This window comes from Coenobita brevimanus, chromosome 46 (assembly GCF_032717465.1).
Source record: "Coenobita brevimanus isolate Jiangsu-jjx chromosome 46, ASM3271746v2, whole genome shotgun sequence".
Taxonomy (NCBI): Eukaryota; Metazoa; Arthropoda; class Malacostraca; order Decapoda; family Coenobitidae; genus Coenobita; species Coenobita brevimanus.
This window is the reverse complement of record NC_136999.1, coordinates 18,861,913-18,874,961: the sequence shown is the minus strand read 5'-3', so window position 1 is coordinate 18,874,961 and position 13,049 is coordinate 18,861,913. Positions and strand designations below refer to the sequence as shown.

Here is a 13,049-nt window from a genome sequence, read left to right as displayed (position 1 = left end):
TGCAGAACTTCTGCCTATCAGAATTCTTTCATTTCCCCGAACTGCATCTCTCTGGAACTCGCTTCCCCAGAGTTGTTTTCCTCCAAATTTCAACCTACAACTCTTCAAGTCTAACTGTTACAGATATTTTATGAACAGAGGACACCAGTAATCTGGGGTATGGATTATTTTTTTTTCTCCATTTGTTTTTCCTTCCTCCGTTCTGTTATTTAAAAAAAAAAAAAAAAAAAATTATACGATACATAGTGATAGACAACACATTTTGCACAAACATATAAAACCTGCTATATAATTACAACTTATATACATATACCTTCTTCAATTATCTTCATAATTCAATCATTATATACTTGCACCAACAATAAATATTCTACACTGTATATATTCATTCATTTTTTATAGGAATTATTTACTACCAACGAGTGTTACCATTTATACCTACATTTAATACGTGTTTCTTACATACAGCTATACATTATTACATCTAAAAAGTAATAAAGAAAATATACTATCACAGTTACTCAGTAAGCGATTAAAAGAACTGTATTAAACATTTATTAATTAAAGCTACCTAGTGGAAACAGGCAAATCAAGGAAAACCGGAAAAAAAAATGACCAAAAATGACGTTAGCAAGAATGAACATCTTCAACACAATCGTGAAGACAAAGATTTCCACACAGTGCTGACACATATATTGCCCACGATAGGTACAAGTGAACAACAAGTCAGTGTATATAGTTAATACTGTATATAGTGTATATATATTTTTTATATAAAATAACAAAATATGGGGCTATATATTATCATTTTCAATAATATTTGTGCAATATAAACTAAACCTTAAAAAAAGGTCCCAAGGAAATTAACCAGCAAGTATGCAACCATGAACAACACAGAAAAAAACATCGACAAACGAAGAAAAACAAACTATAGAAAATCAATACATACAAAAAAAAGAAAGAAAGAAAGAAATAGAGTAAGATCACATAACAAACAAATGAAAATAAGCGTAAGTGTTACTACAAATGCCAAAATACCACAAACTCCTTCTATAAGTGAAACAAAAAGCAAATTAGTGTTCTCCACAAGCAAGTGGCATGGCACACCATCACATAAACTCCTATATGTGAAACAAAAAGCAAATTAGTGTTCTTCACAAGCAAGTGGCATGGCACATCATCACATAAACTCCTTCTATAAGTGAAATAAAAAGCAAATTGTTGTCTCCACGAGCCAGTGGCATGTCACATCATCACTATCATCAACCGCAGCATGACCGGATTCAGTGTCAGGACTGCAATTATTACAATTATGTAACTACAAACGATATGTAACAGTTATGTAACGACAAGCGATTGCATTATGTTACACTTGCTGCAATTATGTAACAGTTGCATTAACAAGATGTAACATTTATGTACTTTAACTACAATTATAAAGCCAACACAATTATGTAACAGTTGCATTAACAAAATGTAACTACAATTATAAGGCCAACACAATTATGCATTACCATAATATTATGTAATAATTCATAAAATGTTACAATTATGTATTACTACAATGTTACTACAATGTAACAATTACAATACAGTTATGTAACAATTCACAATGTTACACTTATGTATTACCACAATGTTACTACAATATTATGTAAAATCATACAGTTTTACCACAATTCTGTATTACCAGAATCATCATACAAGTTAGGTGAAATATTATACATTACTAAAGGGATAACTCAATATGTAATGTAATAACCTAGCAGTATTACCATTGCACAATTATATGTGTATGTCTGTTATACATACACATCTTACAAAATGTCATACAACAACCATTGCATTTATTCAAATATGTATACAACTTGTTTAAAATGTAATATTACTAGATCATTGCAATTTACTATGAATATTATATGTGTACAATATTATAATCAATATTATGTACTAATAGATTAGCATAGGTCAATGATAATTACTGTCGGAGGACCTCCAGCGCGTGACCAAGCAATGTTAGGACTCCATATTATAAATACAATTAATTATAGAAAACATGATAGATAGATAGATAGATAGACAGATAGAAGCCGCAAGTCAGAGGTATTGTGTCTGCGAGAATCGAGCAATGCTAAACATGCTTACACACTCTAACTCAAGGAATGCTTTATAGGCACACGACAGCGCCTAGTGACCATACACACACATACTCACACACAGGTTTCTAGAACATTCCAACAACAGTGTAACACACGTGACACGACCCCTACTACACCAGAATTTAGGAAGCAGAGCTCAGAAGGAAGTCAGCCATAGAACTGGCAGGTAGTAGGGAGAAGGAGCCTAGCAACATGGGCGAGAGGGTGGAAGGAAGAGAGAGAGAGAGAGCGAGACAGGGAGGTTAGCTCGCGGGACTCTACTTATACTTCACTTGTGTGTGAGAGACTTGTTAATATTTCCAAGACAAATAAAAATAGTCCCATACTATTCTTTACCTCTCCTGTCATTGCATGAAAAAAGGGAACCAAGATTATCTACTTACAAAACTACTCAAGTATAACAACCGCTCCTCCACGAGTCTAATATATGTATAACTGATCTACAAAACTTCTCTACAAGAAGCTACAAAGATATTGTAAGAATATGACTTCTTCACAAAATCTGTAATTCTCGCTTGATGGTCTGAAAGGGTCACATTTCCACAGACATAGCAGAACCTGTCAGTGTGGTTCTTGTACTTTCGATTCATTGAAGTGACATTCCAGTTCCGAAATGAAGATAGGTCTTTTAAAGGCCATTCATGCATCCATCCATCATCTAATCCTACATTGCCCCATGAGGAGCGTAGGAGCCCGGGGCTAGGAAAGTTGGTTCTGGCATTTAAGATGAGAGTGACCAGCCTCACTCATCCCTGAGTGGCATTACGTGACCAATAAACCTCAACCCTTGGATATAAACCTTCACCGGCTCAATCCGATTGGAGCACCTTTATTACCCACTAAACCACCAGGAGCCAAAATTTGGTTATATGGTTACCACTCAGCATAGTAAATGGTTTCCTGGTGTACAGGAAACCATTTGGCTTGTCACTCAGTGTAGAGTCACCCACAGGCAGAAGGAAGAGGAAAGAATGAAGGAAGGAAAGACACAAGAGGGAGTGTAAAGTCACCCCCAGGCAGAAGAAAGAGGAAAGAATGAAGGAAAGAAAGACAGAAGAGGATGGATGGAAAGAAGGATGGAGGAGAGGAAAGGGCAGACACCCGAGGGCAGCACTACATCAAGTGAATAGATGGTGAGCGCCCCCACCTACCACACTGAGGCACCCGCGACAATTTAGGACAAAAACATAATTGCACACCAATTCAGTAACACTATTTGAGCCATACATGCAGTTTTTTCAAATCTATCTTATCTAAAAAACCTGACGTGATTGAAGAAAATGGATTCCATTTTTGAATTTGGCGTGCGAAACTGACCTTAAATCAGCTGAAAAACCTCTGACCTTTGAAAAAAAGCTTTGAAACGCAGGCCAGTGTAATCATTTTCACAAGGTGTACTCCCACGTTATGTCTAGCACAAATAACCATATTCACTAGGTATACTCCCCCATCATATCCCAGCACACACAATCATCTTCACAAAATGTACTGTCACGTCATGTCTCAGAACAAATAACCATCTTCACAAGGTGTACTCCCCCTTCATATCCAAGCACACATAATCATCTTCGCAAGATGTACTCCCACGTCATGTCACAACACAAATAACCATCTTCACAATGTGTACTCCTCATCATGTCCAGCACAAAGAACTCTCTTCACAAGGTGTGCTCCTCCATCAAGTCCGCCACAAATAACCCTTTTCATAAAGTGTACTCCCTTTCATGTCCCAGTATAAATTCATCTTAACAAGGGGTACTCCCCTGTCATGTCCAGCACAAATAACCCATTTCACACGGTGTGCCCTCCTCCGTCAAGTCCATCACACATAACCATCTTCACAAGGTATACTACATCTTCGTGTACCAGCACACATAACCATCCTGTCTAACCTACTCCTCTCTGTTCACTTCACTCACTTCTGCTTTAAAGTAGGAAATAACAAAAATACAGTTCATATTCTAAATCCCATTGCACGAATAAGGCTGTTTTATTACACACTCCTTCATAGGTTTCACAGAAAATAATATTACCGAATCTGGTGGGCCTGGAGGGACTGAATAAAAAAACTTGAAACAGCTGAATGTCTGTTTTAAAAAGCAGTGTGTCAGTAGAGCTTATTTAGGGCATGTCTTGACAGACATGACACAAAAAGATTGGTATACAATCTGAAAATCTCTGATAGACCTTAAATGATCTAGAAGGACTTAAAGAGGGTTGGTTTGATAGATTTCTGTCTGAAATGACCACATAGTGTAGTAGAAATAAATCTACATATAAAGTTTAAGTTGTTTTACTCTGTCTCAGGAGGCATGAACATAGATGAAACAGCATACTGACTGGTTCACTGATTAAGATCAAGCACTTTTTGAAAAAGAGATGTGGCAGAAAACTCAAACCCTTGTTTTCTTAACAGAGGCATGTTTATTTTACACACGAAAGAAGGAACCAAAGGTCAGGAGCCTAAACAATTGTGCCCTCCAAGAAACATTGGCAAAACTATGCTGTAGCAACCCTCAACCTGACCAAGCATAAATCCCTCACCTACCTGTAAACCTAACCAAGCTCATAATGGCACTCATCCCCCCCCCCCATCTCTTCTTTTAAAAATGGGAGTAAGGAGAACGCCTTGAGGACACATAACCAAGGCCCTTCAGATTCCTTGAGCAGGTCACAGTGGAATGTAAGGAAAAATTATTTTTTATTTTTTCATTATTTAAAGAAAAATTACTTAAGACACAGTATTCTACCTATCAAATGGTACCAGTTCACTATAAGACACATAATTATGAGAAATTTTATTATTCAGTAGTGAATATTCCTGAGTTCTGGCCAGGAAATAAAATTTCTATGCCTGGGCAGCTGCCTTCCTTCCCAGCTGCCCAGCCCTATGGACAGACACCTATTGATCCCAGTGAGAACAACACCCTCCTCTGCCTTTGTCAAGTGGATGGTACAAACTAGAGAAAGATAACAGAGAGCGAAATTCAAAGTCCGTTCATTTCAAGATTCCTGGACACTCAGCGTTTGAAAGACTGAGGATCATAGGCAGTAGGAAATACAAACAATGAGAGACAGTTCCAGAGTTGACCTGTTACATATATGAAGGACTAAGAATACTCTTGCATTAGAGAGCTGGGCAGAAAAGAGATGAAAATTTATTACTTGAAGGGTGCTATGTGCCCGCCATAGTGGTGGAGAGATGCATGCAGAGAGTTCAGACGAGCAATGACCTTTGAAGTAGCGACAGAAAATAGATAAAGAAGCAGCAGTGTGAAGAAAAGGAAGCGCTTGGAGAGAGCCAGTAGGAGAAGGAGAATTAATGACACGAAAAGCCTCTGACTTTACCTTGTTGAGAAGACCTCTATGTGGGGAGCCTCCCTGCACATGAGTATTGTACTCTACACAGGAGCAAATATAACCCATTTATAGTGTCAATAGCTGTGCAAGGATATGGAAGGTATGGAGTCGGCTCAGCACATCTAATCTCTTGGAAGCAGATTTGACACGAGTGATAATATGATCTTTCCAAGATAAAACCCAAGATAATGAAACCCCAAATATGTTTAAAGAAGATCCAGGATTGAGATGAATATTGTTAAAAATTAGAGGATACTCCTGCAGAAGATTTTGTTGGGTTGAAAGACGTAAGAACTGAGTTTCTGATGCATTGAGAGCAACAAGATTACTTTTACCCCAGTCAGAGGTATAAGCCAAGTCAGACATTAGGTGTGCCATAGCCACATCCATTGTTGTTGAAGTAACTGCTTAGATGTACAGTGTGGGAATCAAATGGAAAGGTGAAGGGTGGAATCATGAGCGTATGAACGGATAGTGTTAGATGTAGTGTAGAAGGCCATTGAAGAATAGAAGGAAGAGAGTGGGTGACAGTACAGAGCCCAGAGGAACACCAGCAGCTGTAGAACGACCAAAAAGGAAGTTTGAGATGGAGGCAAAGATAGAAGGATAGAAAGCATAGGAAGTCAGTTTGGAAATGAAAAGATTTACGCCCGACATGATTGAAAGTCTTTGAGATGTCAAGTGCAATGATAAAGCTTTTGCCAAAGTCACGAAAGGAGGATGACCAGGAGTGTGAAAGGTAGGTGAGATGATCGCCAGTAGAAAGTCCCTGGCAGAACCCACAAGAAGATTGTGATAGGAAAGCTGCTTTATTTATTTATTTATTTATTTATTTGTTTGCTAAGAATAGACTCGATACCTTTTGAAATACAGGATGTTAAAACTATTGGACGATAGTTAGAGGGCTGGGAATATTTACCCTTCTTTGGGACTGGGTGGACGAGGGCAAAGTTCCAGCAAGAAGGAAAGGAACAAGCTAACAGACAAAGATGAAAGAGTTTACCTTGGCAGGGTGTAAGCACAGAAGCACAGTTCTTGAGGGCAAGAACACGGACACCATCAGGTCCACAAGCCCTGTTAGTACTGAGGGAAGTGATGGCAGAAAATACATCATCTGTAGAAATTTTAAAGTCAGCCGTGAGGAAGTCAGAAAGTCAGAGGGGAGAAGTGATAGAGGAACTGCACCGAAATCGACTAAGGTGGAATTGAAGGAGAAAGTCTGAGCGAAGAGTTCAGCTTTATCAGAAGAAGAAATAGCTACAGAAAAGGAGAGAGAAGGATGCTGAGGTAATGTTGGGAGTAAGGTTTTGACAAGGTGCCAGAAAGGGAGGGAAGAATTCGAGTTGGAGAGTTCAAAATATTTATTATGAAGGAAATAATTTTTAGCAGAGCAAAGAATAACCGTAGCACGATTCCAGGCAGAAAAAGGGAAAAGATGAGATTCAGGAGTGGATTGGCTCCGGAACCTTTTGTAGACCTACTTGTTGTGAACAGCATTAGAACAAGCATGATTAAACTAAGGGCTTTTTGCATAAGTCACAGGATACGACAAAGGAGTGTATTCTTCCCTGCCTGAGAGATTAACCTCTGCAACATGCAAAGCACACTCAGGGGGCTCTTGGACATTAAAACAATTATCAAACCAGGGAAAATCAATGATGTACAGCCTGAGGACCTCCCAGTCAGCAGCTTCAAAGTGTCACAGCTGTAGCTCCTTGAGAGGGTCTACAGACCTTACTGGAGCGATAGGATTGGTTAAGGCGATAAGGTTGTGATCGGAGGAGCCCCAAAAGAGAAGAAAGATTGACAGTGTAAGCAGAAGTAATAACTGTAAGGAAGAGATCAAGTATGTTGGAACTCTCACCAAGGTGGTTAGGGATACAGGCTGGGTGCTGTTCAAGATGCTCTTGGTCACTAAGGATAGAAAAGATGTAGGCTTGTTCACCAAGTGGATCAGTGAAAGGAGAAGAGAGTCCAAAGTGGCGTTGAACACTGAAATAACCTAGAATGGAGTTTTCAGAGAAAGGAGAAATTGATAGGGTGTTTTCCACCTTAACAGTAAGATAGTCAAAGAATTTTTCATAGTCAGCAGAGTTAAGGAATAAGTAAACAACACAGATACATTTAGTAAGAGAACAACAGGATAGTCGATGCCAGAGAGTAGAGAATTTAGAAGATTCAGGTTCAGGAACACGAAAGCAGGATATGTTATTGTGTACGTATACACGCAGCTGCCTTTGGCTTTGAAATGAGTATAGAGAAGGCAGGAGGGTGAAGAGAAGGTTTTGCTATTTGTCACCTCTGACAACTGAGTCTCAGTGAAGAAGAGATGGTGAGGTTTAGAGGAGGAGAGGTGTTGTTCAACAGAGAGATGGTTAAAGGAATGGCTGCGAATGTTTCAGAAACGAAGAGGAAGCGAGTCAGACAATGGTTTCAGACATTTAGCATGGTCATCACCGGCAGATGGTGGGGGCTTTGATGGCCCTACCCCCCATCCTGGGGACTCCAAGGTTTGGTGATGAGACCCCATTATCTGTTGAATTTTGAATAGAAAATGTAGTGTGTGAAGTGCTTGGAGTTTGGTGATGACAGATAGAGAAACTTGTATTGGAGAACATGCTGGCCTACTCTTTGTGTTATTGGAACAATGAAAAGGTTTAGCAAAAGGGGATTGTCAGAAGCTGGCCCCGAGGGCTGATGAAACAGGAGTTTCAGCTTTCCCTGTCAGCTGTTTTCCATTGACCTTCAGAGTACCACCCTACTCGACCGGTTTTCAGTCTACTCCTTACAGGGAGGGTCAGCGAAGAGGCCACAAAATGAAATATTTCAAAGAATTTTGTGATTCCACATATATTTTGTTTTTGTCACATGCCGCCTTGATGAATAAATTCGGATTTTTGTCACATGTTTACACCTCACATAGAACAAACTGAAGTTTAGCAGGTGGTGGTGAATATGAGCAACATTTAGGTTTAGACATCCATTCAGTCTCACTACAAAGTTTTCTATCACACGTCTATGAATAACAGACAGGATGGCTTTGAGGAAATTTGTGATGGGTTCTTCATGTCTTGAAGCATCCTTAAATTACCACTATTAACATTGTTCTTAGCATACCCACAAAGGAAAAAATAAAGAGGACTGAGGTTAGGAGAGCGAGGCGCCCAAGGGTTTTCTTACTTCGTGAAATTACCTCATCACCAAGCTTTGTTTCTTTTTCCTTTTTTTTTTCTTTGTTTTTACCAGCAGTTTGCCAAATTAGCAGTAGGAAGAGTTGCTCCACCCTGCATAAACCAATGTCGGTTGATAACGATTCGTCGGCAATGACGGACAGGTGCATCAAACTTGGAAAATTTAAAGCGATAATTCTCCTGAGTCACTTACCGTCTATCCATATCCGTCTTCAAACCTGTAAGGGTATATGATTGTCTTGGAGTTCATTGCACACCAAGCTGAAACTTCTGAGCTATGCAAAAGCCGTTACAAAGCCTCATCAGACGGCGGAGTTCCCCAGACTACACAGTTCTTTGTTTTGACATTTCTGTCCAATAGAAGTGGGCCTCATCAATGATCCATTGTTCGTCTTGGTTGTGAACCAGTTACACATTACTGTTCAAGCTCTTTTGTCCCCTGCTGTTAACTTATGCTTATTTTGAATGCGATATGGGAGTACTGTAACTTCAGGTCTAGTCCCAAAATAGGGCGGATGCTTGTCATACTCAAACCTAATTCCTGTGATCGCTGTCGGCTGGATTTCTTTGGACTTTGTGGTATGGATTGGCCGGACTACATCATTGTTTTCTGTCGTTCTACCTGCTTTGGGTTGGCCGGATTTCCCTTTGGTTACACTGTGGACAGTACTCTTGGTTTCGAATTTCTTCACAACCTTCCAGATGTCTTTCTGTCGGGTGCCTTTCCTGTCCCAAAATGGGGACAATATGCCCGTTGAATTTTAACAACTGATTTTATTTCTAGGTAATAATCGGCAGGTTTTCCTCATTATTGTATAGTAAGCAGCATACTATTTCAGACGGTCTTCAACATACAGCAAGATAAACTCCTATTAGTTGTCTGTAATATCTGAAAAACAAAAGATCTCTGCTTAAAAATATAGTAATAATAATAATTCGTTGTTTTGTTTTGGGGGCCCTCAATGTATGACAGATTTAAGCTAAACTGACTGGATGTGAATGGGTTCAAATTAACCAGAGGAGATTTGAATGTATCTCATAGAACTGAGCTGTGTGTGCCACATTGTTTGCAGTGGATTTGATGGACTTATTTGGAATTGAACTTGACTAAATCATAATTGTCTTGACTCAGTCTGGTTGGAAGTAAAGTACCTGAAGGTATATGATTGTCCTGAATGAATCTAAATAAATTATGTTTTCTGTTTCATTTATAGTGTTTGGTAAAGATGTAAAGTATAATGTCGCTAAAAATTAACACGATTTATCTTACTTTCAGATGCCAGTGTGAAGGAGTTCAATCGTCTGCCGCTCCAAAACTTTAGCTAACGTGAACAATGTATAAAACGAGGAGTGAGTCTCTGTTCGTCTTTGTAGCCCCTTAAAGCTAATACAGGTAAAAGGGCACAGAGATTTGACTCCTCTGAAACTGACATTATAACCCACTGAGGTATTGCAACAAAGAAAAGCTACAAACATGTGCATCCTATAAATACGTTAGCCAATAATACATGGCCCTGTTGTACCATATCTTAAAACAAGGATTGGCCATGTGTGCTTCTATGTAAATCATTCAGCTACAAATACTGGCTAAAGGTACAGATATGTTTGTTTTCCAAAGTGAGGCAGAGAGATAAAAGAGAGAAAAAACATTATCTTAAAGTGCAAAGAAAAACTTATTATAATAATGAAAGCACCACATGCATGATGCTCGTCCAGTTAATAAGATGAACGAGGTGGGTGTGAGCAAGAGAGCCACCGTTACTGCTGGGCTTAGTATCCACAGGCCACTGGCCGGATCCTGAAGCATTATACCAAGCCACCTGCCGAGGAGGAAACTGCCGGAAGGATAATAGTGCCAAGGATCCCACTATCACCACCTCCACAACCCACCCTGCTCTCACATTACTAAGCAGTGACCCATTATGCAGCTGAAGGAGCAACTGCCTTCATGGTAATAATGCCAAGGAACCTGCCTCCACCGCCAAAACTCACCCTGCTCCCATAGTGCTGAGCAAAAACCCGCTTTGTTCATGTTCTGTTCTGTGTGATCATGTGCAACACAGGAAAGCCAAGCTGCTCTCCAGATCGAATTATCACCTCGAATCATTGGCCATACCGCTTGCCTATCCTCCAAATCCAAAATTACAAAAAAATCCTTCATTAGTCTCATCCTCTCCTCGACCTTTCCTGCTCTCTCGTACTTCACCCGAGGCCTCACTTTCATCTTGCTCGGCCCACTCCAAAAGGCTCAGACACACTCCACGGCACCTCCACTCCACCAACTCTTTCTACTGCACTCCTTCACAACCCAGACAAGACCTAACCCCACAATCACTCCCTCTACCACAACTCCAAAGTCTTTATTCTCGTCACTATCTTACCTCTCAGACATACATTCTCCCACTGTCCCAGGCTTGTGCAGTCCCTCACAACCCAACCTCACGAGCATACAGTCTCATGAAACCCCCAAATCATGCCTTTCCTCCGACTCTTCCTTATTCCAGACACGATTTAACCACATTGGCCATTCCTCTTCGCCATTTCCAGAATCACGCCTATCTGACCTTCCCTTCTTTAAAGCTATCGATCATCTCGTTACTTCTTTCTTACCCTACCAATATCCAGATAATCACAGGCATCATTTCCAGGACTCTAAAGCATGTCCTAAAATATGCCCTCTATCCTGCCGATGCCCAGACACCCCCAGAACCTCTCCCTCAGACACGATAACATGCCATTATACATTCATGCCCTCTACTTCTACCTACCCTGCCACCCTTCCACCCACATCTGGCCTTCCTTATGCTGCATCTCCCTTGCCAACCTTTCCCCAAGCGTCCTGGAGAACTAGACGATCAAGAAAAATAGAAAAACTGAGGTGTGAGGTGGATAGTATTGGTGATGTGAGCCAAACTTTACCCACCAAACTGACTGTGCGAGAGGAAAGTTGGTCACCAAACAGACACAGCACTGAGAGTTGTGTTGTTGGCAATAAAACTTCCAGTCGGAGGTTGAGATGGACCTTTAGATGGAGCCTGAGGTGGTGTTTGAGCGAGAGGGTGACCAGGCTGATGCTGCTTCTCCTTATCTTCACCACTTCCACTCCTGCCGCCTACAAACTAAAACGTGAGTATTGACAAACTACTCTAACGTAACTTCGCCTGTCCTCGCATATTAGTCCATATTTTCCAGGACAGGTGTAGGCCATTGAGCAGTTTTTTTCAGGAGGAACGAACAGTTCATCTGACAGGGTTTGGTGGATAGTACTGCCCTTTGGCACGCTATGAAAGATAACTGAAGCTAACAGTATGTACGCATTACTCTTAGGGTGTTTAGTGCGAATATTACAGTGACAGGAGATATATAGTCTTCCATGAACTGTGCGACTAACTTTCTAACAAAATGCTACACTGTGTATAGTATTCAGGTTAGTGAAACAGTGTTCAAGCACCGCTTGTCATAAAGAACAAAAGTGTAGTGTGAAACAGGAAAAATACTTAAAGGGACTGAAGTGTCTAAAAAACTAACAGATTTTTAGTTTGTCACAATGGGTCGGGAAAACCGTTATGGTCTGAGAACCGTGACCTAGACGAACTGCAGGCTACAATCTCGAAAACTATTATGGATACACATTCGTACAATAAATTACGAGGCAGTGAGCAATGACATTCAAAACACAGTAATTTAATTATCACCCCCCAATTTTCATTTTCCGTGGTGAATGGCCGCGGACGATTTTCCATATATGCGCCGTATATACAGGAGAGACAAGAGAAGCATACAATTATTTCTAAGCAGTTAAAAATATGAGCAAATGCAGCTAAACCTAATCCAACCTAACAACAATTTCCAAGCGTACAACGATGGATAAATCACTGCTTAGTACAGCAAAGGTCAGAAGTATTAGGAATAGTTAAGTTATTTCATTCTTCTAAGAGTATGGCAGTGGGTGGATCACGAGCTACACTCGGTATTTTGTTCCTGTAATAGAATTACAGAAATAGGCTTCAAGCAACACCGAAAATCTAAATAGGTAACAAATTTAACCAGTTGCACTAGACGCGACAAAAAGAAAAGTGCATACCGGCAGAACGTCGATCTCTTTAAGTATTATCATCTGCGTCATCACGTCATTGAAACCATGAATGAAAATTACGAGGAAATGTGTTACATGAACTGCCTGGTTATTGATAGTAAACTTACTAATCGTGTGGCGGCTACTGTATGTTTAATTTAAAAGGCATATATATATATATATATATATATATATATATATATATATATATATATATATATATATATATATACATATATACTGTATATATATAATTATATATAT

At 39.8% G+C, this 13,049-nt stretch overlaps 1 protein-coding gene across 1 annotated transcript in view; it reads left to right on the top strand.

Annotated features, from left to right (window-relative positions):
* Window positions 1–11,781: 11,781 nt before the first annotated feature.
* The window catches only part of LOC145398663 (protein turtle homolog A-like), a 550,000-nt gene continuing 548,732 nt past the window's right edge, over window positions 11,782–13,049 (top strand). The window contains exon 1 of the mRNA XM_080271469.1: window positions 11,782–11,836. Within this exon, the coding sequence (XP_080127595.1) occupies window positions 11,782–11,836 (55 nt within the window). The remainder of the gene's footprint in view (window positions 11,837–13,049) is intronic.